This window comes from Triticum urartu, chromosome 1, assembly GCF_003073215.2.
Source record: "Triticum urartu cultivar G1812 chromosome 1, Tu2.1, whole genome shotgun sequence".
In the NCBI taxonomy this organism is placed as follows: Eukaryota; Viridiplantae; Streptophyta; class Magnoliopsida; order Poales; family Poaceae; genus Triticum; species Triticum urartu.
In genome coordinates, this window is record NC_053022.1 from 40,847,467 (window position 1) to 40,874,614 (window position 27,148).

The 27,148-nt window shown below is 45.7% G+C and overlaps 1 protein-coding gene and 1 pseudogene across 1 annotated transcript; one reads left to right on the top strand and one right to left on the bottom strand.

Annotated features, from left to right (window-relative positions):
* Positions 1-642: 642 nt before the first annotated feature.
* On the bottom strand, positions 643-1,956 carry LOC125550859 (lysine histidine transporter 1-like). Its single transcript, XM_048714001.1, has one exon. The coding sequence runs from the start codon at positions 1,849-1,851 to the stop codon at positions 643-645; it is 1,209 nt and encodes a 402-aa protein (XP_048569958.1). The 5' UTR covers positions 1,852-1,956.
* On the top strand, positions 1,907-26,891 carry LOC125532675 (annotated as a pseudogene).
* Positions 26,892-27,148: the final 257 nt, after the last annotated feature.

Here is a 27,148-nt window from a genome sequence, read left to right on the forward strand (position 1 = left end):
CGCTCCCTTCTTGAAGGCGTCATCGCGACTATCACTGCCCATCGTGTTGCTCCAGGGGAAACTCTGATCCTCGGATCGGGCGGTGGCGGCGCTCCAGTGCCGTATCCTTCCTGAAGGCGCCGCCTTGGAGCCCAGACATATTGTATTTTCACGCAACTATGTAGATATTTCATAATTATAATCATCATGCATTAATATGATGTATATCAAGAACCAACCATCAGTTGGTTGTTTAGTGGAGTTATTGTACTCTTAGACCATTAAGGATAAAGAAACACTATGTTTTATGTTCAACGTTTCTTCTTAAACCGGATTTTTTCTGCGAGACGATATCCATGTAAAGATGGAAATGTGTCTAGGCAACAACCGACTATATGAAGTTGCCACATTATCTACCGCCAAACTAATAAACAACATGTATAATAGCTAATTACTAAGAGGTAATAATTTGTTAATATATGATGCACCTTATACTCTCATAATGTTTTTGAGTTAGTGCTGCAGCTGGCTGATAATCTATATCATGCTTCACTTTTCTCTTAGCTAACTCAACAAAACTATAATACTTTAATCTTTGTTTACATTATCTTATTGTGCTTGCTAAATAAATCCTCCTAAATCATCTAATCTTGTACTGTGTGCTTAAGAGTAGAACTTGAAAGTCTTGGCGTCAAGGATGATTTGGCGCAACCCGCCGATCGGGGACAACAGCATGAGCGCAACTCCGATGGCGATGAATATCCAGTTGAGGAACCATGTCACGCTGTATCTGGCGGGCTTGCGTAGCATGAGCCAGATGATGCAGGGCAGGAAGTAGGTGGTGGGCGCGAACGCGAAGCCTCCGAAAAACCCAAGCAGGCCGTCGAAGAAGGGGAAGGTCATGCCGACGAGCATCGTGAGCGCGACGTAGGCGGAGCGGGCGGTGAGCCGCAGCGGGAGGCCGGGGGCGAACTTGAGCTTCTTGACGAGCACCGTCTCCATCATGTCGAAGACGGGCATGGCGAACACCTGGTAGCTGCCGATGACGTGGACGACCACCATGAGGTTGGCGAGGGCGATGAGCCACCGCGGCTTGTCGAGCGTGATGAGGATGTTGGGGTCGACCGAGTTGCCGAAGGCGTAGTACCCGCCGAAGGCGACCGAGAAGTAGCAGAGCGCGACGATGGCGTACGCGACGAGCACGCCACGCCACATGGGCTTCTTCGACGGCTGCTCCGGGGTGGACGGGATGGTGGCCTGGATCTCGAGCACCACGTTGTGGCCGGCGAACGCGAACGCCACCGCCCCGAGGGCGTTGAGCGCGCCGAACACGTGCCCTGCCGTGGTCGCCGCCTTGAGCCCGTAGTCGACGGCTCCAACTGCAGCAGGGTGTTTGTGTAGCACGGACGCGAAGAAGGCGACCATGGAGTAGCAGATGGACATGACGGCGGCGGCGGCCGAGACGCCGGAGATGGAGTTGAAGTTGGGCATCTGCGAGAGCAGAAAGTGGACGGAGCCGAAGATCATGATGAAGAAGGTGAGGCGTATGTCCTCGCACCGGCCGTTGCAGACGAGGTCGTGGAACTTCTTGAGCGACTGGCCGCCGGTGACCATGTAGACGATGTCGGTGCCGACGTCGACGACGAGCTGCTGCGGCACGACGATCCAGAGCCCGAGCTTCTTCCCGAAGGCGTGCTGCCCCAGCTCGTGGTACCGGTCGAAGCGCTTCCCCGGGACCATCTCGTGCATCTCCACCATCTGCCACAGCGTGTAGAGCGTGATCCCGAAGGAGCTGGCGATGACCGCCACGCCGGGGCCCCAGCCGAGGTGCGACATGGCGAACGGGAGGCCCAGCACGCCGGCGCCGACCATTGCCGTCACGTTGTGGAAGGCGGAATAGTACCACTTGGCGGTGCGCGAGGAGGTGATGGGGAGCCAATCGTCCAAGTTCACGTCCTTGAGCTTCGCCTCCGACTCCCGCTCCTTCACCGTCTCCACATACTCCTCCATGATATCCAGCTCCGACGGCGGCGACGACGACATCGTTCCTCCTTGTTCAACCGCACGCAGTTCGATAGATCGATCGACCTCCATGATTATTCACACGACACGTACGAAGCTACAATCAATCAAGCTAGCTAGCTGGCTTAGATTGTTCGACCGCACGCAGTTGTTCGATCGTCGTCGTTGTCTTGCTCTGCACCTCTTTTCGATCGTGGTTCGTGAGTAGAGGCAGGTGGGTAGCGCTAGCTTCTGCCTGTATATCTAGGCGCAACAAGCCAAGAACGTGAGACTTCCGGTCTTCCCAGCCCACTCGGATTCCGCATGCAACCGCGGCTCGGATAATCGATGCATCAACGTGATCCCTTATGTTAGCTAGCCAACAGCACCAGAACGGAATTTTGTGTTGTGACCGGACTGACCAGCTTTGGAGACTGGAGTGCGAACGAGCAGCGGAAAAGATCCAAACCAAACCTTGAATTTGTAGGCAAAAACTAAATCAAACCCTGAAATCTCAATCCCTAAAATCAGCACATCAAATTCTTTAATCTCGGTCTATTTTGAACCTTGAGAGGACTTAGCCGGTATTCGCGTGCTCTGCGGTTTTTCTTTGATTGTTTTTCTCTTTTTTTGTTTTCCTTTTTCTTTTTCACACATGTCTAACTTTTTTAGTACCGAATCAACATTTTTAACGCACACATGAAATATTCTTGATAAAATTTTGATATTTGCAAATACATGATGCATTTTTTCATGCAAAAAAGTACATTCTGTAAAAATTTTAAAATACATGTTTAAAAAAATGAATGTCTGGTAACATTTTTCCAAAAACTACATGTTTTACATTTTCTTAATGATAATAAACATTTTTATAAAGCTACATGAACATTCCTTTACATTGTTCAACATTTTTTTCAAACACATGTCACGTATATTCTATTAACAGAAATACACAATTGTGCCCAGGGCCGGTCCTGAGATTTCGGGGGCCCGGGGCGAAACTAGAACTCGGGGCCCTTTTCTAAAAATGGTAACTACGTGTTTGTACACCATCAAAATAATAATAAGCATGCTTAAATTGCATTTAACAACTATGTATAAGATAAAAACAATGTAGTATATGATAATTAATTTGTCGAGAAACTTAAGTTACTCACCGCAAGGAATATGTAGCGGCGATGTTGAGATGAAAGATAAATTTTCACACACCTCTTGTGAAGCCGGACACAAGTAAAACTCCATATATTAGGTGTGCAAGAGTTGATCTATCCACCAATAATCTATCCTGAAAAAAAAAACAAAAGTATATAAAAAAAATCCATATAGAGAGGGTAAGCAAAATCATGCAATGTATACTAGGAAATATGAAACTTGAGAGTGCATAACTAAATTTTTTTCCCACATGAGTGCACATACTGGAATTGCATCCGGTTGAAATGCCTGAAAATGCATAGTGTCACAACCATGAACTTGATTACAAGAATGAAGATTTATATAAGCTAATTCTTGGCCACCAAAATAATATGTACTCTATATACATAGAAGTTCAAATCAATTAGCAATTTACATGGGCCTCTAAAACTTCCAATGACGTGGTGTCACAGGCTCACAGCTATAAAATAGTAGCCATATACTGATATACATAGAAGTTCAAATCAATTAGTAATACACTTGGGCCTCTAAAAATTCCATTGATGTAAATCTCCTATATAGTGGCCCACAAACGAGGTCATTGCAGAACACAATGTGAAAATTTCTGGACTAATTGGGAGATTGATAAATCATATACATATAGTTCGTCTGATTCTGGGCATTATTCAGAATCAAGAGATCCTTGGCAATGTCTACAGAATGTAAAGTTATGCAATCATATCTCCAAAGTTGTGAGCAGTTACACACAATCAGTGCCAAAACTGAACCCTAACAATCACAATACTTAAGAAATCCTCCTTTGTCGTTTCAATGTACCATCCAACTAGATCGCTAATACAAGAAGCAACAGTCTCGAGAAGCACCTTGGAGATGGGTTCCTTTTTTCAGAAAGGGGAAATAAGAGAGATGCATTACCACATGTACTGAAGGAGGATGAAGGCAAGGTGCGCGGACTAGGGATGTCTGATGTCTCGGCGGCTGCGTGGCCGACGTACTCCCGGAACAATCATGGGGCCTGTCGTCTGCTGACGCCGGCAAAAATCATTGAATCAGCCCTTGCGGCTCGGCTTCTCGGCGTGGCCGGCGATGGGCAACTGCCGCGGGGCACGATCTAATCTATGCGTCATCAGAGGGCTGTGTGTCCTGCCGCCTGTTGACCTCCCGTTTGGGCTGTGTGCTGGGCCAAATCGACTAGTAATATACATGATATACATACATAAATGGGGCCCCCTGATTCCGGGGGCCCGGGGCGGCCGCCCCCCCCCCCCCCCCCTCAGGGCCGAGCCTGATTGTACCCGCGTGCCGGTTAGACGACTCAAGCGGCCGGCCACATACTCTCACATGCATGCATGTATTTTTTTTGTCTTCTAGTGCTTGTGGCTTTTGGCATTAAATGCATTTGTACTAGCCACTTCGGTTTAGCAAAAACAAGTCTATTTGCATTTATTTTGAGTTTTTGAATTTTTAAAAACTCATATCTTTTGAACCGCGCATCCGAATTTAGATCTGTTTTCACCGTTGGAATCTCCGTAACGAAATCTTTAAAACTAGACCCCACATGGGTATGTTACGACGAACTTTTTTTGATGCCAACTGTAATGCTATACGGTGCAACTCTACTATTACACGATGCAACTTTAGTATTGCATGGTGCAATTTTTTACAAAACCAATTTTAGAGCTACATGATCCAATTTTCTATGTGGTTGTCACTCAGCAACCATGACAACCAATTTTGTGAGATGTGCAACTAGTCTACTGTCCCAACTAACTAACTTGTAGTTGATGTGCAACCCTCCTTCCTAGTCTTGGATGTGTATTATCACTATGAGCACCCCCCCCCCACCTACCATACTAGCTATATGTGCAACTTAGTCTGTTATTTCAGCCAACTACGTAGTAGTCGATGTGCAACTTTTCCTCCTTTCCTAGCTACTTGTGGATGTGTGGATTCACTTGATGGGGGAATAGACAAAGTTGCACATATATAGTCTGCAAGACAATCGGCCGAGACAACAGAAAAAGTTGCACATCTCACTAGCATGGATTGTTGGATGGTAAAAATTACACATCCATGAGGGAAGAGAAAAGTTGCCTTTAGGTGGGGCCCTAAAGTTGGACATCTCACTAACAACCGGTGGTTGGGACAAGGTGTTAGTAGTGAAAACTACACACCCATGAGGTACAGGAGAAAGTTGCACGTTGACTGTAGGGCAGTTGGCCAGGGTAGTATCCAAAGTTGAACATCCACTGCTAGGCAGTTGATAGGGATAGCATCCAAAGTTGCACATCCACAGCTAGGCAGTTGGCTGAGACAACAACAGTGAAAACTACACATCCATATACAGGGAAAAGTTGCACATCAACTAATAGTCAGTTGGACAGGGCAGTAGACGCAGTTGAACATCTCAATTAGATGGTAGTTTGGGGTGGAGGTAGCATCAGTAAAACATCCACGGGGTAGAGGGAAAGTTGCACATCGACTATCGGCTAGTTGCACATCAACTACTAGACACTTGCACCAACCGGAGACTAAATTGCACACAAAACAGTTCATCGAAGCATACCCATGAGAGGTCTAGAGGGAGTAGCTATTATGTATGAAGTTGTCGCTTATCGACAATTTTCCTTAGCTATAGTCGCTACATAGACGTACAAGTGACAATTTTCTATGTATGGCAATGTTGCTTATCGTCATTTTCCCCATATAAGAACTTTGTATTGCAATGTTGTTTGAATTTAGTGTTTAAATCCCTTCAATTGAGCGCATGAGTACAGAGTTGATGCAATAAAAAAAACATGGATAAATTTTGATAGATCTCTACTCCTAATGTCTCAGTTGGTAGTCTCCGTTTCGGATTTATTTTCGTCCCACCTACCATGGTTTTTTTGGTACCTCCTCTCATCTTCTCTGGGTTTTTTCGTCCCCTCTCCCTACTTCATCGGTTTATTTTCGCGTCACCCTCTCACACAACGAAAAAAATTGAACGGATCAGAACTTTCCATACTGACGCAAATTATTCAGTAATGTCTTTATGTAAAAGAATCAATCACAATCAATCTCTAAAGATTAAATCTAAATTAATTAATCTTTATAACGTTTGTTTCCTTCTGAATCACATCCATAACTTTCCTTCCTTGTTTGGGCAGAAACTGTTTGGTAGCAGAGATTAGGAAGCTTCGTATGAGCGTAGTAATAGGAAGTATTCTTTTTCTTGATGATTCGTTTTCACGCATGATGATAGTAAATTAGGCCAACATTCACCACTATTTATCAACGACATCAATCGTATCCATTCCTACCTTAAGGGAATCCACTAGCTACGTCTTTTTTAAGGGGATCGGATCCGCTCGCTACGTCGTCGTCACACGTTATTTTCACAAGCAACTCCCCTAAAAAAATATAGCGCCCTACCTCAACTTCCCTACCTGGACGCCGCCGCCGCCCACCGATCTCGCCGCCTCCCGGCGATCCCCTCCTCCCTCCCGCAGCTCGAACGACCCACTTTTTTGGCCACGAGCACCGCCTGCCTCTTCGCCCACGCGTCGCCCCTCCTCTTCACCATAGCCACGAGCACCATCCGAGGCGGAGCCTGTTGGGGAACGTAGCAGAAAACAAAAATTTTCCTACGGTTTCACCAAGATCCATCTATGAGTTCATCTAGCAGCGAGTGATTGGATGCATCTACATACCTTTGTAGATCGCGAGCGGAAGCGTTCAAAGAACGGGGTTGATGTAGTCGAACACGACGTGATCCAAATCACCGATGACCAAGTGCCGAACGGACGGCACCTCCGCGTTCAACACACGTACGGAACGGATGACGTCTCCTCCTTTCTTGATCCAGCAAGGGGGGGAGGAGAGGTTGATGAAGATCCAGCAGCACGACGGCGTGGTGGTGGATGCAGGGCGTCACAGTAGCAGGGCTTCGCCGTGTACTACGAGGGAGAGATGTAACAGGGGAGAGGGAAGCACCAAAGGCTGAGGTATGAAGTCCTCCCTCTCCTCAACTATATATAGGAGGGCCAAGGGGGGGTGCGCCAGCCTAGGAGATCCAATCTCTCTAGGTGCGGCAGCCCAGGGGGGGGCGCATGGGCTTTTGGGGCTGGTGCCCTTGGCCCATGCAGGCCAAGGCGCACCCCCTACAGCCCATGTGGCCCCCCGGGACAGGTGGCCCCACCCGGTGGGCCCCCGGGACCCCTCCGGTGGTCCCGGTACAATACTGATAACCCCGAAACTTGTCCCGATGGCCGAAACAGCACTTCCTATATATAATTCTTTACCTCCGGACCATTCCGGAACTCCTCGTGACGTCCGGGATCTCATCCGGGACTCCGAACAACATTCGGGTTACTGCATATACATATCTTCACAACCCTAGCGTTACCGAACCTTAAGTGTGTAGACCCTACGGGTTCGGGAGACAAGCAGACATGACCGAGACGACTCTCCGGTCAATAACCAACAGCGGGATCTGGATACCCATGTTGGCTCCCACATGCTCCACGATGATCTCATCGGATGAACCTGCTACAGCTCCTAAGTTAGTTGGGGCATACGTTAAGGGAAACAGTTAGCCATACAATGAACGGGCTCTGAGCTAGCAGCCATAGGGTTATGGAACAAGTCAGAGCATGATCCCGTGACCAGACACTTGGTCACTTGAGCTCATTATGATGATGCATTACCGAGTGGGCCCAGTATTACTACTACGTAATGGCTCACCCGGGTCACTATGGAGAGGCAATATACCTCATGTTAGTCAGAGTGTCAACCCAACAGATACTTTCGGAGATACCTGTAGTGCACCTTTATAGTCACCCAGTTACGTTGTGACGTTTGATACACCCAAAGCACTCCTACGGTATCCGGGAGTTACACGATCTCATGGTCAAAGGAAAAGATACTTGACATTGGAAAAGCTCTAGCAAACGAACTACACGATCTTGTGCTATGCTTAGGATTAGGTCTTGTCCATCACATCATTCTCCTAATGATGTGATCCCGTTATCAATGACATCCAATGTCCATAGCCAGGAAACCATGACTATCTGTTGATCAACGAGCTAGTCAACTAGAGGCTTACTAGGGACATATTATGGTCTATGTATTCACACGTGTATTACGATTTCCGGATAATACAGTTATAGCATGAATAAAGACAATTATCATGAACAAAGAAATATAATAATAATACTTTTATTATTGCCTCTAGGGCATATTTCCAACAGTCTCCCACTTGCACTAGAGTCAATAATCTAGTTACATTGTGATGAATCGAACACCCATGGAATTCTGGTGTTGATCATGTTTTGCCCTAGGGAGAGGTTTAGTCAACGGATCTGCTATATTCAGGTCCGTATGTACTTTACAAATCTCTATGTCTCCATCTTGAACATTTTCACGAATGGAGTTGAAGCGACGCTTGATGTGCCTTGTCTTCTTGTGAAACCTGGGCTCCTTGGCAAGTGCAATAGCTCCAGTGTTGTCACAAAAGAGTTTGATTGGCCCCGACGCATTGGGTATGACTCCTAGGTCGGTGATGAACTCCTTCACCCATATTGCTTCATGTGCTGCCTCCGAGGCTGCCATGTACTCCGCTTCACATGTAGATCCCGCCACGACGCTCTGCTTGCAGCTGCACCAGCTCACTGCTCCACCATTCAACATATACACGTATCCGGTTTGTGACTTAGAGTCATCCAGATCTGTGTCGAAGCTAGCGTCGACGTAACCCTTTACGACGAGCTCTTCGTCACCTCCATAAACGAGAAACATTTCCTTAGTCCTTTTCAGGTACTTCAGGATATTCTTGACCGCTGTCCAGTGTTCCTTGCTGGGATTACTTTGGTACCTTCCTACCAAACTTACGGCAAGGTTTACATCAGGTCTGGTACACAGCATGGCATACATAATAGAACCTATGGCTGAGGCATAGGGGATGACACTCATCTCTTCTATATCTTCTGCCGTGGTCGGGCATTGAGCCGAGCTCAATTTCATACCTTGCAAAACAGGCAAGAACCCTTTCTTGGACTGATCCATTTTGAACTTCTTCAAAATCTTATCAAGGTACGTGCTTTGTGAAAGACCTATGAGGCGTCTCGATCTATCCCTATAGATCTTGATGCCTAATATATAAGCAGCTTCTCCAAGGTCCTTCATTGAAAAACTCTTATTCAAGTAGGCCTTGATGCTGTCCAAGAGTTCTATATCATTTCCCATCAAAAGTATGTCATCTACATATAGTATGAGAAATGCTACAGAGCTCCCACTCACTTTCTTGTAAACGCAGGCTTCTCCATAAGTCTGCGTAAACCCAAACGCTTTGATCATCTCATCAAAGCGAATGTTCCAACTCCGAGATGCTTGCACCAGCCCATAAATCGAGCGTTGGAGCTTGCACACCTTGTCAGCATTCTTAGGATCGACAAAACCTTCCGGCTGCATCATATACAATTCTTCCTTAAGGAAACCATTAAGGAATGCCGTTTTGACGTCCATTTGCCATATTTCATAATCGTAGAATGCGGCAATTGCTAACATGATTCGGACGGACTTTAGCTTCGCTACCGGTGAGAAAGTCTCATCGTAGTCAACCCCTTGAACTTGTCGATAACCCTTAGCGACAAGCCGAGCTTTATAGATGGTCACATTACCATCCGCGTCTGTCTTCTTCTTAAAGATCCATTTATTTTCTATGGCTCGCCGTTCAACGGGCAAGTCAGTCAAAGTCCATACTTCGTTTTCATACATGGATCCTATCTCGGATTTCATGGCTTCTAGCCATTTGTCGGAATCCGGCCCGCCATCGCTTCTTCATAGTTCGAAGGTTCACCGTTGTCTAACAACATGATTTCCAAGACAGGGTTGCCGTACCACTCTGGTGCGGAACGTGTCCTTGTGGACCTTCGAATTTCAGTAGGAGCTTGATCAGAAGTATCTTGATCATCATCAATAACTTCCTCTCTAGTCGGTGCAGGCACCTCAGGAACATTTTCTTGAGTTGCGCCATTTGCCGGTTCAAGAGGTAATACCTCATCAAGTTCTACTTTCCTCCCACTTACTTCTTTCGAGAGAAACTCTTTCTCCAGAAAGGATCCGTTCTTGGCAACAAAGATCTTGCCTTCGGATCTTAGGTAGAAGGTATACCCAATAGTTTCTTTAGGGTATCCTATGAAGACGCATTTTTCCGACTTGGGTTCGAGCTTCTCAGGTTGAAGTTTCTTGACATAAGCATCGCATCCCCAAACTTTTAGAAACGACAGCTTAGGTTTCTTCCCAAACCATAATTCATACGGTGTCGTCTCAACGGATTTCGACGGAGCCCTATTTAAAGTGAATGCGGCAGTCTCTAAAGCATAGCCCCAAAAAGATAGCGGTAAATCGGTAAGAGACATCATAGATCGTACCATATCTAATAGAGTGCGATTACGACGTTCGGACACACCATTACGCTGAGGTGTTCCAGGCGGCATGAGTTGTGAAACTATTCCACATTTTCTTAAGTGTGTGCCAAATTCGTGACTCAAGTATTCTCCTCCACGATCTGATCGTAGAAACTTGATTTTCCTGTCACGTTGATTCTCAACCTCACTCTGAAATTCCTTGAACTTTTCAAAGGTTTCAGACTTGTGTTTCATTAAGTAGACATACCCATATCTACTCAAGTCATCAGTGAGGGTGAGAACATAACGATAGCCACCGCGAGCCTCAACACTCATTGGACCGCACACATCAGTATGTATGATTTCAATAAGTTGGTTGCTCGCTCCATTGTTCCTGAGAACGGAGTCTTGGTCATTTTACCCATGAGGCATGGTTCGCACGTGTCAAATGATTCATAATCAAGAGACTCTAAAAGTCCATCTGCATGGAGCTTCTTCATGCGTTTGACACCTATGTGACCAAGGCGGCAGTGCCACAAGTATGTGGGACTATCATTATCAACCTTACATCTTTTGGTACTCACACTATGAATATGTGTAGCAATACGCTCGAGATTCATTAAGAATAAACCATTGACCATCGGAGCATGACCATAAAACATATCTCTCATATAAATAGAACAACCATTATTCTCGGATTTAAATGAGTAGCCATCTCGTATTAAACGAGATCCTGATACAATGTTCATGCTCAAACTTGGCACTAAATAACAATTATTGAGGTTTATAACTAATCCCGTAGGTAAATGTAGAGGTAGCGTGCCGACGGCGATCACATCGACCTTGGAACCATTCCCGACGCGCATCGTCACCTCGTCCTTCGCCAGTCTCCGTTTATTCCGCAGCTCCTGCTGTGAGTTACAAATATGAGCAACGGCACCGGTATCAAATACCCAGGAGTTCACTACGAGTACTGGTAAGGTACACATCAATTACATGTATATCAAATATACCTTTGGTGTTGCCGGCCTTCTTGTCCGCTAAGTATTTGGGGCAGTTCCGCTTCCAGTGACCCTTCCCTTTGCAATAAAAGCACTCTGTCTCAGGCTTGGGTCCATTCTTTGACTTCTTCCCGACAGCTTGCTTGCCGGGCGCAGCAACTTCCTTGCCGTCCTTCTTGAAGTTCTTTTTACCCTTGCCCTTCTTGAACTTAGTGGTTTTATTCATCATCAACACTTGATGTTCCTTCTTGACTTCTACCTCTGCTGATTTCAGCATAGCAAATACTTCAGGAATGGTCTTTACCATCCCCTGCATATTGAAGTTCATCACAAAGCTCTTGTAGCTTGGTGGAAGCGACTGGAGGATTCTGTCAATGACCGCGTCATCCGGGAGATTAACTCCCAGCTGAGTCAAGCGGTTATGTAACCCAGACATAGTGAGTATGTGCTCACTGACAGAACTATTTTCCTCCATCTTACAGCTGAAGAACTTATCGGAGACTTCATATCTCTCGATCCGGGCATGAGCTTGAAAAACCATTTTCAGCTCTTCGAACATCTCATATGCTCCATGTCTCTCAAAACGCTTTTGGAGCCCCGGCTCTAAGCTGTAAAGCATGCCGCACTGAACGAGGGAGTAGTCATCAGTACGTGTCTGCCAAGCGTTCATAGCGTCTTGGTTCTGTGGGACGGGTGGATCACCTAGCGGTGCTTGTAGGACATAATCTTTCTTGGCAGCTATGAGGATGATCCTCAGGTTCCGGACCCAGTCCGTATAGTTGCTGCCATCGTCTTTCAGCTTGGTTTTCTCTAGGAACGCGTTGAAATTGAATACAACGTTGGCCATTTGATCTACAAGACATATTGTAAAGATTTTAGACTAAGTTCATGATAATTAAGTTCATCTAATCAAATTATTAATGAACTCCCACTTAGATTAGACATCCCTCTAGTCATCTAAGTATTACATGATCCGAGTTAACTAGACCGTGTCCGATCATCACGTGAGACGGACTAGTCAACGTCGGTGAACATCTTCATGTTGATCGTATCTTCTATACGACTCATGCTCGACCTTTCGGTCTTCTGTGTTCCGAGGCCATGTCTGTACATGCTAGGCTCGTCAAGTTAACCCTAAGTGTTTTGCATGTGTAAAACTGTCTTACACCCGTTGTATGTGAACGTAAGGATCTATCACACCCGATCATCACGGCGTGCTTCGAAACGACGAACTTTAGCAACGGTGCACAGTTAGGGGAGAACACTTCTTGAAATTGTTATGAGGGATCATCTTATTTACTACCGTCGTTCTAAGTAAACAAGATGCAAAACATGATAAACATCACATGCAATCAAATAATAATAGTGACATGATATGGCCAATATCACATAGCTCCTTTGATCTCCATCTTGGGGCTCCATGATCATCCTGTCACCGTCATACTCATCGACATGTAAGTTGTGATTCCTTGTACAATAGCATGAACATCTCATACATCACATATAGATCATTCATCATTCATCACAACTTTGGCCATATCATATCACAAAGCACTTGCTGCAAAAACAAGTTAGACGTCCTCTAATTGTTGTTGCAGGTTTTACGTGGCTGAAGTAGGGTTCTAACAAGAACGTTTTCTTACCTACGTGAAAGCCACAATCGTGATTTGTCAACTTCTATTTACCCTTCATAAGGACCCTGTTCATCGAATCTGCTCCAACTAAAGTAGGAGAACAGACACCCGCCAGCCACCTTATGCAACTTGTGCATGTTAGTCGGTGGAACCGGTCTCACGTAAGCATACGTGTAAGGTTGGTCCGGGCCGCTTCATCCCACAATACCGTTGAAGCAAGATAAGACTAGTAGCGGCAAGAAAGTTGACAACATCAACGCCCACAACAAATTGTGTTCTACTCGTGCAAGAGAACTACGCATAGACCCACTGTTGGAGAACGTTGCAGAAAACAAAAATTTTCCTACGGTTTCACCAAGATCCATCTATGAGTTCATCTAGCAGCGAGTGATTGGATGCATCTACATACCTTTGTAGATCGCGAGCGGAAGCGTTCAAAGAACGGGGTTGATGTAGTCGAACACGACGTGATCCAAATCACCGATGACCAAGTGCCGAACGGACGGCACCTCCGCGTTCAACACACGTACGGAACGGATGACGTCTCCTCCTTTCTTGATCCAGCAAGGGGGAAGGAGAGTTGATGAAGATCCAGCAGCACGACGGCGTGGTGGTGGATGCAGGGCGTCACAGTAGCAGGGCTTCGCCGTGTACTACGAGGGAGAGATGTAACAGGGGAGAGGGAAGCACCAAAGGCTGAGGTATGAAGTCCTCCCTCTCCTCAACTATATATAGGAGGGCCAAGGGGGGGGTGGCGCCAGCCTAGGAGATCCAATCTCCTAGGTGCGGCGGCCAAGGGGAGGTTTCCCTCCCCCCAAGGCACCTAGAGGTGCCTTCCACCATTGGGACTCTTCCCTTTGGAAACCCTAGGCGCATGGGCCTGGGGGCTGGTTGCCCTTGGCCCATGCAGGCCAAGGCGCACCCCCTACAGCCCATGTGGCCCCGGACAGGTGGCCCCACCCGGCCCCCGGGACCCCTCCGGTGGTCCCGGTACAATACCGATAACCCCGAAACTTGTCCCGATGGCCGAAACAGCACTTCCTATATATAATTCTTTACCTCCGGACCATTCCGGAACTCCTCGTGACGTCCGGGATCTCATCCGGGACTCCGAACAACATTCGGGTTACTGCATATACATATCTTCACAACCCTAGCGTCACCGAACCTTAAGTGTGTAGACCCTACGGGTTCGGAGACAAGCAGACATGACCGCGAGACGAACTCTTCCGGTCAATAAACCAACAGCGGGATCTGGATACCCATGTTGGCTCCACATGCTCCACGATGATTCTCATCGGATGAACCACGATGTCGAGGATTTAATCAACCCCGTATACAATTCCCTTTGTCAATCGGTATGTTACTTGCCGGAGACTCGATCGTTGGTATCCCAATACCTTGTTCAGTATCGTTACCGGCAAGTCACTTTACTCGTACCGTAATGCATGATCCCGTGATCAACCACTTGGTCACCTTGAGCTCATAATGATGATGCATTACCGAGTGGGCCTAGTGATACCTCTCCGTTATATGGAGTGACAAATCCCAGTCTCGATCCGTGTCAACCCAACAGACACTTTCGGAGATACCTGTAGTGCACCTTTATAGTCACCCAGTTACGTTGTGACGTTTGATACACCCAAAGCACTCTTACGGTATCCGGGAGTTACACGATCTCATGGTCAAAGGAAAAGATACTTGACATTGGAAAAGCTCTAGCAAACGAACTACACGATCTTGTGCTATGCTTAGGATTAGGTCTTGTCCATCACATCATTCTCCTAATGATGTGATCCCGTTATCAATGACATCCAATGTCCATAGCCAGGAAACCATGACTATCTGTTGATCAACGAGCTAGTCAACTAGAGGCTTACTAGGACATATTATGGTCTATGTATTCACACGTGTATTACGATTTCCGGATAATACAGTTATAGCATGAATAAAGACAATTATCATGAACAAAGAAATATAATAATAATACTTTTATTATTACCTCTAGGGCATATTTCCAACAGAACCGCGGTGCCTCCACAGATGCGCGGTAGACACCATATCCAGCAGAGACGGCGGTGTAAATCTTCTCCCACTCTGCTCCTTCCCCTGGTTACCGGCCTGCTCCACCTCCCCTCTGCTTCGTGTGGATCTGCTCATGTGCAGCAGTAAACTTTATTTAGGTAGAACTATTCTTCTAGGATTTTTTTTTACTTACAAATTAACTTTTTGAGCCAATGCTTACGGCATGAAGTATTACCTAGAGTTCCTTAATCAATCTGCTTGTCCATCGTTTCATTTGGTTCAGTTACTATCAACAAGAACGCATTGTGAAACCATTAGCTTATGAATGTGTGCTCTTCCTGCAATAATAACATTTGCAATGTAAGGGCCGAGGCACACCCATGCATCAGGATGATGTGCACCACGTGGGAAGTAATACTAATATGGCCTAAGTGGATAATGAAATATCCAAAGATACACTTGACTGGATCAATTTTTTTCTCTAGAATTGTTCCTCATGATGCGCGATGTAGATGCTATATTTTTAAAATTTCAAATCACCTATGCATGCCAATGTGATTCTTGTCCTTTTCATTAGACAGTGTGTTCCCATCAATCCATCCATGCACCGAACCGATTTTTTTACTCTGTTCAGGTTGCAATTACGAACGAGTAGCATATGTATGCACTGAACTACTTGCATAAGACAGTGAAATACTTCTTGCTCGCGTGAGTGGAATTTTGGAATAGAGAAAGAACATACAACAAAGATCACGTAATTAATTGATTACATAAACCAAGATCACATAAAACAAGTTTGATAGGTCCGTTGCATCCCACGGGCATTTTTGCTATATGTACTAACATGTTCTATTTATTTCCTTTGATCGGTCAACACTCCTATGTCCTATGTTGAAGGAAATATGCCCTAGAGGCAATAATAAAGTTATTATTTATTTCCTTATTTCATGATAAATGTTTATTATTCATGCTAGAATTGTATTAATCGGAAACATAATACATGTGTGAATACATAGACAAACAAAGTGTCACTAGTATGCCTCTACTTGACTAGCTCGTTAATCAAAGATGGTTATGTTTCCTGACCATGAACAATGAGTTGTTATTTGATTAACGAGGTCACATCATTAGTTGAATGATCTGATTGACATGACCCATTCCATTAGCTTAGCACCCGATCGTTTAGTATGTTGCTATTGCTTTCTTCATGACTTATACATGTTCCTATGACTATGAGATTATGCAACTCCCGTCTGCCGGAGGAACACTTTGGGTGCTACCAAACGTCACAACGTAACTGGGTGATTATAAAGGAGCATTACAGGTGTCTCCAAAGGTAGATGTTGGGTTGGCGTATTTCGAGATTAGGATTTGTCACTCCGATTGTCGGAGAGGTATCTCTGGGCCCTCTCGGTAATACACATCACATAAGCCTTGCAAGCATTACAACTAATATGTTAGTTGTGAGATGATGTATTACGGAACGAGTAAAGAGACTTGCCGGTAACGAGATTGAACTAGGTATTGGATACCGACGATCAAATCTCGGGCAAGTAACATACCGATGACAAAGGGAACAACGTATGTTGTTATGCGGTCTGACCGATAAAGATCTTCGTAGAATATGTAGGAGCCAATATGGGCATCCAGGTCTCGCTATTGGTTATTGACCGGAGACGTGTCTCGGTCATGTCTACATTGTTCTCGAACCCGTAGGGTCCGCACGCTTAAGGTTACGATGACAGTTATATTATGAGTTTATGCATTTTGATGTACCGAAGGTTGTTCGGAGTCTCGGATGTGATCACGGACATGACGAGGAGTCTCGAAATGATCGAGACGTAAAGATTGATATATTGGAAGCCTATGTTTGGATATCGGAAGTGTTCCGGGTGAAATCGGGATTTTACCGGAATACCGGGAGGGTTACCGGAACCCCCCGGGAGCTATATGGGCTATAGTGGGCCTTAGTGGAAAAGAGAAGGGGCTGCCCTAGATGGGCTGTGTGCCTCCTCCTTCCCCTAGTCCTATTAGGACTAGGAGAGGTGGCCGGCCCCCTCCTCTTCTTTTCCCCCTCCGCGAATCCTATTCCGACTAGGATTGGGGGGGGGGGGGAATCCTACTCCCAGAGGGAGTAGGACTCTCCTGCGCCCTCCTCCTTGGCCGGCCAGCCCTCCCCCTTGGATCCTTTATATACGGGGGCAGGGGGCACCTCTAGACACACAAGTTGATCCACGTGATCTATTCCTTAGCCGTGTGCGGTGCCCCCTGCCACCATATTCCTCGATAATACTGTAGCGGAGTTTAGGCGAAGCCCTGCTGCTGTAGTTCATCAAGATTGTCACCACGCTGTTGTGCTGACGGAACTCGTCCCCGATACTTTGCTGGATCGGAGTCCGGGGATCGTCATCGAGCTGAACGTGTGCTCGAACTCGGAGGTGCCGTAGTTTCGGTACTTGATCGGTTGGATCGTGAAGACGTACGACTACTTCCTCTACGTCATGTCAGCGCTTCCGCAGTCGGTCTGCGTTGGGTACGTAGACAACACTCTCCCCTCTCATTGCTATGCATCACATGATCTTGCGTGTGCGTAGGAAATTTTTTGAAATTACTACGAAACCCAACAGTGGCATCCGAGCCTAGGTTTTATGGTTTGATGTTATATGCACGAGTAGAACACAAGTGAGTTGTGGACGATACAAGTCATACTGCCTACCAGCATGTCATACTTTTGTTCGGCGGTATTGTTGGACGAGACGACCCGGACCAACTTTACGCGTACGCTTACGCGAGACCGGTTCCCTCGACGTGCTTTGCACATAGATGGCTTGCGGGCGACTGTCTCTCCAACTTTAGTTGAACCGAGTGTGGCTACGCCCGGTCCTTGCGAAGGTTAAAATGGAGTCTATTTGACAAACTATCGTTGTGGTTTTGATGCGTAGGTGAGATTGGTTCTTACTTAAGCCCGTAGCAGCCACGTAAAACTTGCAACAACAAAGTAGAGGACGTCTAACTTGTTTTTGCAGGGCATGTTGTGATGTGATATGGTCAAGGCATGATGCTGAATTTTATTGTATGAGATGATCATGTTTTGTAACCGAGTTATCGGCAACTGGCAGGAGCCATATGGTTGTCGCTTTATTGTATGCAATGCAATCGCGATGTAATGCTTTACTTTATTACTAAACGGTAGTGATAGTCGTGGAAGCATAAGATTGGCGAGACGACAACGATGCTACGATGGAGATCAAGGTGTCGCGCCGGTGACGATGGTGATCATGACGGTGCTTCGGAAATGGAGATCACAAGCACAAGATGATGGCCATATCATATCACTTATATTGATTGCATGTGATGTTTATCTTTTTATGCATCTTATCTTGCTTTGATTGACGGTAGCATTATAAGATGATCTCTCACTAAATTATCAAGAAGTGTTCTCCCTGAGTATGCACCGTTGCCAAAGTTCGTCGTGCCCAGACACCACGTGATGATCGGGTGTGATAAGCTCTACGTCCATCTACAACGGGTGCAAGCCAGTTTTGCACACGCAGAATACTCAGGTTAAACTTGACGAGCCTAGCATATGCAGATATGGCCTCGGAACACGGAGACCGAAAGGTCGAGCGTGAATTATATAGTAGATATGATCAACATAGTGATGTTCACCAATGAAACTACTCCATCTCACGTGATGATCGGACATGGTTTAGTTGATTTGGATCACGTGATCACTTAGAGGATTAGAGGGATGTCTATCTAAGTGGGAGTTCTTAAGTAATATGATTAATTGAACTTAAATTTATCATGAACTTAGTCCTGGTAGTATTTTGCAAATTATAGATCAATAGCTCGCGTTGTTGCTTCCCTGTGTTTATTTTGATATGTTCCTAGAGAAAATTATGTTGAAAGATGTTAGTAGCAATGATGCGGATTGGATCCGTGATCTGAGGTTTATCTTCATTGCTACACAGAAGAATTATGTCCTTGATGCACCGCTAGGTGACGGACCTATTGCAGGAGCAGATGCAGACGTTATGAACGTTTGGCTGGCTCAATATGATGACTACTTGATAGTAAGTGCACCATGCTTAACGGCTTAGAATCGGGACTTCAAAGACGTTTTGAACGTCATGGACCATATGAGATGTTCCAGGAGTTGAAGTTAATATTTCAAGAAAATACCCGAGTTGAGAGATATGAAGTCTCCAACAAGTTCTATAGCTAAAAGATGGAGGAGAATCGCTCAACTAGTGAGCATGTGCTCAGATTGTCTGGGTACTACAATCGCTTGAATCAAGTGGGAGTTAATCTTCCAAATAAGATAGTGATTGACAGAATTCTCTAGTCACCATCACCAAGTTAGTAGAACTTCGTGATGAACTATAATATGCAAGGGATAACGGAAACAACTCCCAAGCTCTTCGTGATGATGAAATCAACGAAGGTAGAAATCAAGAAAAACATCAAGTGTTGATGGTTGACAAGACCACTAGTTTCAAGAAAAGGGCAAAGGGAAGAAGGGGAACTTCAAGAAGAACGGCAAGCAAGTTGCTGCTCAAGTGAAGAAGCCCAAGTCTGGTCCTAAGCCTGAGACTAAGTGCTTCTACTACAAAGGGACTGGTCACTGGAAGCGGAACCACCCCAAGTGATTGGCGGATAAGAAGGATGGCAAAGTGAACATAAGTATATTTGATATACATGTTATTGATGTGTACTTTACTAGTGTTTATAGCAAACCCTAAGTATTTGATACTAGTTCAGTTGCTAAGATTAGTAACTCGAAACGGGAGTTGCAGAATAAACAGAGACTAGTTAAGGGTGAAGTGACGATGTGTGTTGGAAGTGGTTCCAAGATTGATATGATCATCATCGCACACTCCCTATAATTTCGGGATTAGTGTTGAACCTAAATAAGTGTTATTTGGTGTTTGCGTTGAGCATGAATATGATTTGATCATGTTTATTGTAATACGGTTATTCATTTAAGTAAAAGAATAAATTGTTGTTCTGTTTACATGAATAAAACTTTATATGGTTACACACCCAATGAAAATAGTTCATTGGATCTCGATCTTAGTGATACACATATTCATAATATTGAAACCAAAAGATGTGAAGTTAATAATGATAGTGCAACTTATTTGTGGCACTGCCGTTTAGGTCATATTGGTGTAAAGCGCATGAAGAAACTCCATGCTGATGGGATTTTGGAATCACTTGATTATGAATCACTTGATGCTTGCGAACCATGCCTTATGGGCAAGATGACTAAAACGCCGTTCTCCGGAACAATGAAGCAAGCAACAGATTTGTTGGAAATCATACATACTGATGTATGTGGTCCGATGAATATTAAGGCTTACAGCAGGTATCATTATTTTCTGGCCTTCACAAGATGATTTGAGCAGATATGGGGATATCTACTTGATGAAACATAAGTCTGAAACATTTGAACAGTTCAAAGAATTTCAGAGTGAAGTGGAAAATCATCGTGACAAGAAAATAAAAGTTTCTACGATATGATCGCAGAGGTAAAATATTTGAGTTACGAGTTTGGTCTTCAGTTAAAACAATGTGAAATAGTTTCACTACTCACGCCACCTGAAACACCACAGCATAATGGTGTGTCCGAACGTCATAACCGTACTTTATTGGATATAGTGCAATCTATGATGTATCTTACCGATCTACCACTATCGTTTTGGGGTTATGCATTAGAGACAGCTGCATTCACATTAAATAGGGCACCATCTAAATCCGTTGAGACGACACCTTATGAACTGTGGTTTGGCAAGAAACCAAAGTTGTCGTTTCTTAAAAGTTTGAGGTTGCAATGCTTATGTGAAAAAGTTTCAACCTGATAAGCTCAAAACCCAAATCGGAGAAGTGCGTCTTCATAGGATACCCAAAGGAAACAGTTGGGTACACCTTCTATCACAGATCCAACGGCAAGACATTTGTTGCTGAGAATGGATACTTTCTAGAGAAGGAGATTCTCTCGAAAGAAGTGAGTGGAAGGAAAGTAGAAAACTTGATAAGGTAATTGTACCTTATCCCTTATTGGAAAGTAGTTCATCACAAAAATCTGTTCTTGTGACTACTACACCAATTAGTGAGGAAGCTAATGATGATGATCATGTAACTTCAGATCAAGTTACTACCGAATCTCGTAGGTAAACCAGAGTGAGATCCGCACCAGCGTGGTACGGTAATCCTGTTCTGGAAGTCATGTTACTAGACCATGACGAACTTGCGAACTATGAGGAAGCGATGATGAGCCCAGATTCCGCGAAATGGTTTGAGGCCATGAAATCTGAGATATGATCCATGTATGAGAACAAAGTTTGAACTTTGGTTGACTTGCCCGAAGATCGGCAAGCAATTGAGAATAAATGGATCTACAAGAGGAAGACGGACGCTGATAGTAGTGTTACTATCTACAAAGCTAGAATTGTCGCAAAAGGTTTTCGACAAGTTCAAGGTGTTGACTACGATGAGAGTTTCTCACTCGTATCTATGCTTAAGTCTGTCCGAATCATGTTAGCAATTGCCGCATTTTATGAAATCTGGCATATGGATAAACAAAACTACATTCCTTAATAGATTTATTAAAGAAGAGTTGTATATGATACAACCAGAAGGTTTTGTCAATCCTAAAGGTGCTAACAAAATATGCAAGCTCCAGCGATCCATCTATGGACTGGTGCAAGAATCTCGGAGTTGGAATATACGCTTTGATGAGTTGATCAAAGCATATAGTTTTATACAGACTTGCGGTGAAGCCTGTATTTACGAGAAAGTGAGTGGGAGCACTACAACATTTCTGATAAGTATATGTGAATGACATATTGTTGATCGGAAATAATGTAGAATTATTCTGTAAAGCATAAAAGGAGTGTTTGAAAGGAGTTTTTCAAAGAAAGACTTCGGTGAAGCTGCTTACATATTGAGCTTCAAGATCTATAGAGATAGATCAAGACACTTGATAAGTTTTTTCAATGAGTACATACCTTGACAAGATTCTGAAGTAGTTCAAAATGGAGTAGTCAAAGAAAGAGTTCTTGCCTGTATTACAAGGTGTGAAGTTGAGTAAGACTCAAAGCCCGACCACGGCAGAAAATAGAAAGAGAATGAAAGTCATTCCCTATGCCTCAGTCATAGGTTCTATAAAGTATGCCATGCTGTATACCAGATCTATTGTATGCCCTACCACTGAGTTTGGCAAGTGAGTACAATAGTGATCTAGGAGTAGATCACTGGACAGCGGTCAAAGTTGTCCTTAGTGGAATAAGGATATGTTTCTCGATTATGGAAGTGAAAAAAAAGGTTCGTCGTAAAGGGTTACGCCGATGCAAGTTTAACACTAATCTAGATGACTCTAAGTCTCGGTCTAGATACATATTGAAAGTGGGAGCAATTAGCTAGAGTAGCTCCATGCAGAGCATTGTTGACATAGAAATTTGCAAAATACATGCGGATTTGAATGTGGCAGACCCGTTGACTAAGATTCTCTCACAAGCAAAACATGATCACACCTTAGTACTCCTTGGGTGTTAATCACATAGCGATGTGAACAAGATTACTGAATCTAGTAAACCCTTTGGGTGTTGGTCACATAGCGATGTGAACTATGGGTGTTAATCACATGATGATGTGAACTATCGATGTTAATCACATGGTGATGTGATCTAGATTATTGACTCTAGTGCAAGTGGGAGACTGAAGGAAATATGCCCTAGAGGCAATAATAAAGTTATTATTTATTTCCTTATTTCATGATAAATGTTTATTATTCATGCTAGAATTGTATTAATCGGAAACATAATACATGTGTGAATACATAGACAAACAAAGTGTCACTAGTATGCCTCTACTTGACTAGCTCGTTAATCAAAGATGGTTATGTTTCCTGACCATGAACAATGAGTTGTTATTTGATTAACGAGGTCACATCATTAGTTGAATGATCTGATTGACATGACCCATTCCATTAGCTTAGCACCCGATCGTTTAGTATGTTGCTATTGCTTTCTTCATGACTTATACATGTTCCTATGACTATGAGATTATGCAACTCCCGTTTGCCGGAGGAACACTTTGGGTGCTACCAAACGTCACAACGTAACTGGGTGATTATAAAGGAGCATTACAAATGTCTCCAAAGGTAGATGTTGGGTTGGCGTATTTCGAGATTAGGATTTGTCACTCCGATTGTCGGAGAGGTATCTCTAGGCCCTCTCGGTAATACACATCACATAAGCCTTGCAAGCATTACAACTAATATGTTAGTTGTGAGATGATGTATTACGGAACGAGTAAAGAGACTTGCCGGTAACGAGATTGAACTAGGTATTGGATACCGACGATCGAATCTCGGGCAAGTAACATACCGATGACAAAGGGAACAACGTATGTTGTTATGCGGTCTGACCGATAAAGATCTTCGTAGAATATGTAGGAGCCAATATGGGCATCCAGGTCCCGCTATTGGTTATTGACCGGAGACGTGTCTCGGTCATGTCTACATTGTTCTCGAACCCGTAGGGTCCGCACGCTTAAGGTTACGATGACAGTTATATTATGAGTTTATGCATTTTGATGTACCGAAGGTTGTTCGGAGTCCCGGATGTGATCACGGACATGACGAGGAGTCTCAAAATGATCGAGACGTAAAGATTGATATATTGGAAGGCTATGTTTGTATATCGGAAGTGTTCCGGGTGAAATCGGGATTTTACCGGAATACCGGGAGGGTTACCGGAACCCCCCGGGAGCTATATGGGCTATAGTGGGCCTTAGTGGAAAAGAGAAGGGGCTGCCCTAGATGGGCTGTGCACCTCCTCCTTCCCCTAGTCCTATTAGGACTAGGAGAGGTGGCCGGCCCCCTCCTCCTCTTTTCCCCCTCCGCGAATCCTATTCCGACTAGGATTGGGGGGGGGGGGAATCCTACTCCCAGAGGGAGTAGGACTCTCCTGCGCCCTCCTCCTTGGCCGGCCAGCCCTCCCCCTTGGATCCTTTATATACGGGGGCAGGGGGCACCTCTAGACACACAAGTTGATCCACGTGATTTATTCCTTAGCCGTGTGCGGTGCCCCCTGCCACCATATTCCTCGATAATACTGTAGCGGAGTTTAGGCGAAGCCCTGCTGCTGTAGTTCATCAAGATCATCACCACGCCGTCGTGCTGACGGAACTCTTCCCCGACACTTTGCTGGATCGGAGTCCGGGGATCGTCATCGAGCTGAACGTGTGCTCGAACTCGGAGGTGCCGTAGTTTCGGTACTTGATCGGTTGGATCGTGAAGACGTACGACTACTTCCTCTACGTCGTATCAGCGCTTCCGCAGTCGGTCTGCGTTGGGTACGTAGACAACACTCTCCCCTCTCGTTGCTATGCATCACATGATCTTGCGTGTGCGTAGGAAATTTTTTGAAATTACTATGAAACCCAATACTATGTAGGTAAGAAGGAAAGAAAACCTAACGGTACAACCAGCAAAACAGTCAACGGCGAGCTTCATCGCCACGTACGTGTCGTAGTACCTGGCCATCACCGTCTGGGGCATCGAGGACTTAACGCTGGTGAAGAAGGCGTGGGTATTGGTAGAGCTCCAAGAAGCTGCCCTTCGTCCTGCCCGCCATCTTCACCATCGGTCTCCGGGTGACCACCCTAGAACTCGGCGACACTACCAAGGCGACACGGTCCGGGTTGATTCGGTCCCTCATCGAGCCACCATTTGGACCGGCCAACCACCATCGGCGTCAACGTGCTGGGGCAGCGACGAGGTGGGCTGCGTGTGCGGGTGCTGTGGCGAGGTGGTGGACATGCGGAAGCGCCAACGATGAGGTCGGTGATGTGCCGCGGCAAGTGCGCGGCTGTTAGCCATGAACCTTCCGTAGCAGTTTTTTTCATGAGCCCATATTTTTTTGTGTTCGGGCCTTGCCATAATTAGCGGATTAACCATGAAAAAAACATGATGTTCAGTTTGTTGTCAAATGGTGCCGTGATTTTCGGATCAAGCCATGTTTCTCATGTACTTCCTATTTCCTGTTCGACTGAATAGAAGAGCAGAAAGTGAAGACACCAACACGACTGAAAGCAGTCATATTCAGTTATAGAGGTATACATTTATACAAGATATACACAGGCAGGTGTGGCCAGTAACCCAACTAACTCCTAAGCTGACCTTGCTAATCCTTTACTCATGATAAAGACGCAGACGATAAGGAAAGGTTGTTGCGGAGAGAGCAATGGGAGAGAGAGAATCGCGTGGCGGCAGGTGGACCTGAACATATGCTTCAACAAAGAAAACGGCAGCGTAGGATCATGGTGCGTGATTATAGGCGGAGGCTATTAAATCTCACTCGGAAATCACAGCTGAGCGATTCTCGCACGATCCGAAGTTTACACCCAATCGGTCGTTTTCCCTAGTTGATGGCCTGCATGTGTCCTGTGCTAAGACGGTCGCAGCCATGGCAGTGAAACCCGCAGCTAGAACGCTACCAGCGCCAAGTTGAGAACTCGAGATCGTCAGCGGTGCATGCACGACAGCGGCGGCAAGAGGCTATGGTACATGGGGAGGAGAGAAAAGAAGGAGAGGGGAAGCTTGGGGATATGGTAGTTTACCCGGGGGCTGCCGGTCGGCATGCTGAGAACGAATGGCGGTGGCAACGACATTTCTTCTCAATCCTCTTGGTCGGATCGGTTGAAGACCAGACCGGATCGGACCGACAATTTTCCAGGCCGATTTTAGCAGAGCAGATCATCCATTTTCTCTAACAAGCCAGGACCGAGCGAGTCAAACACCGATTGAGCCACGAGCGGTACTTCCAGCCCTGCCCACCTTCGAAGCGAAGCTCCTACTCCACGTGAAGTTGATCGCGCTATTGCACTTGTACGGTAGGAGCCACGGGCACGACATGGTGAAGGGCTAAAGGGCTGATCGAGGGTGAGACTCGGATGCTGGTGGCACAGCTGACCATGGACGAGATCTTCACCTGCACCAAAAAGTTCAAGCAGGAGGTGTTCAGCAGCGTGCAGAAGGAGCTGGACCAATTCAGCCTCTTCATCTACAATGCCACCGTGAAGCAACTGGTGGACGTGCCAGGGCATGAGTACTTCTCCTACCTTGGCGAGAAGACACAACAGGAGGCAGCGAGCAGGGCCAAGGTGGATGTTTGTGGAGCGGGATGGCCTCACGTGCCAGAACGTCGCCAAGGTGGACGCCGAGAACAAGGTGCTCTCTGTGCGGCAGCAGGGCAAGGCGCTCAAGGAGAAGGCCAAGGGCAAGGCGGAGGTGCGGGTGTTTGAGAACACTAGGAAGGCCGACAACGTGGCCTCAATGACCAACCTCGCCATGAAGTGGAAGGCTGGGACTGGCAGGCCAAGGTCACCGAGGTTGAGGCCGCCAAGGCTGTCGCCATCCGTGATGCCGAGCTACAGATGGAGGTTAAGACGAAGAACGTGCTCTGCCAAACTGACAAGCTCAAGGTTGAACAACTCAGCAAGTCCACAATACACTACGACACACAGGTTGGTTATGCAATAAGCATGTATAAAAATATAGTACTAGGGACAAGAGAAATTCATACTTATTGACCTCAGCATTTTATATTTTGTAGGTTCAAGAATCAAACACGCTCTTCTACAGCTGGCAGAAGGCGGCGGATACGACATTGTATAAGGAGATGAAGACGGCGGTGAGGTGAAGCGACCGAGCAGAAACACATGCATGTCTCGATATGGGAGGAAAGGGAGGGAGATAAGGTGAGGTGTTAGCGGTGAAACATGCCACACGAGGAAAGGGGTGAAGAGATGACCTTGAGGAGGGAAGTGAGCTCGGTCCATGGCATGGATCAGAGTAGACGAAGGTTGATCCATGGTTTGGCCAAAGGGGTGATGAGCGAGGGAGAAGTAGAAGGCCCCCTCTCATATCTTGGTGCGCGAGCAAGTCTGTCGAGGTGGA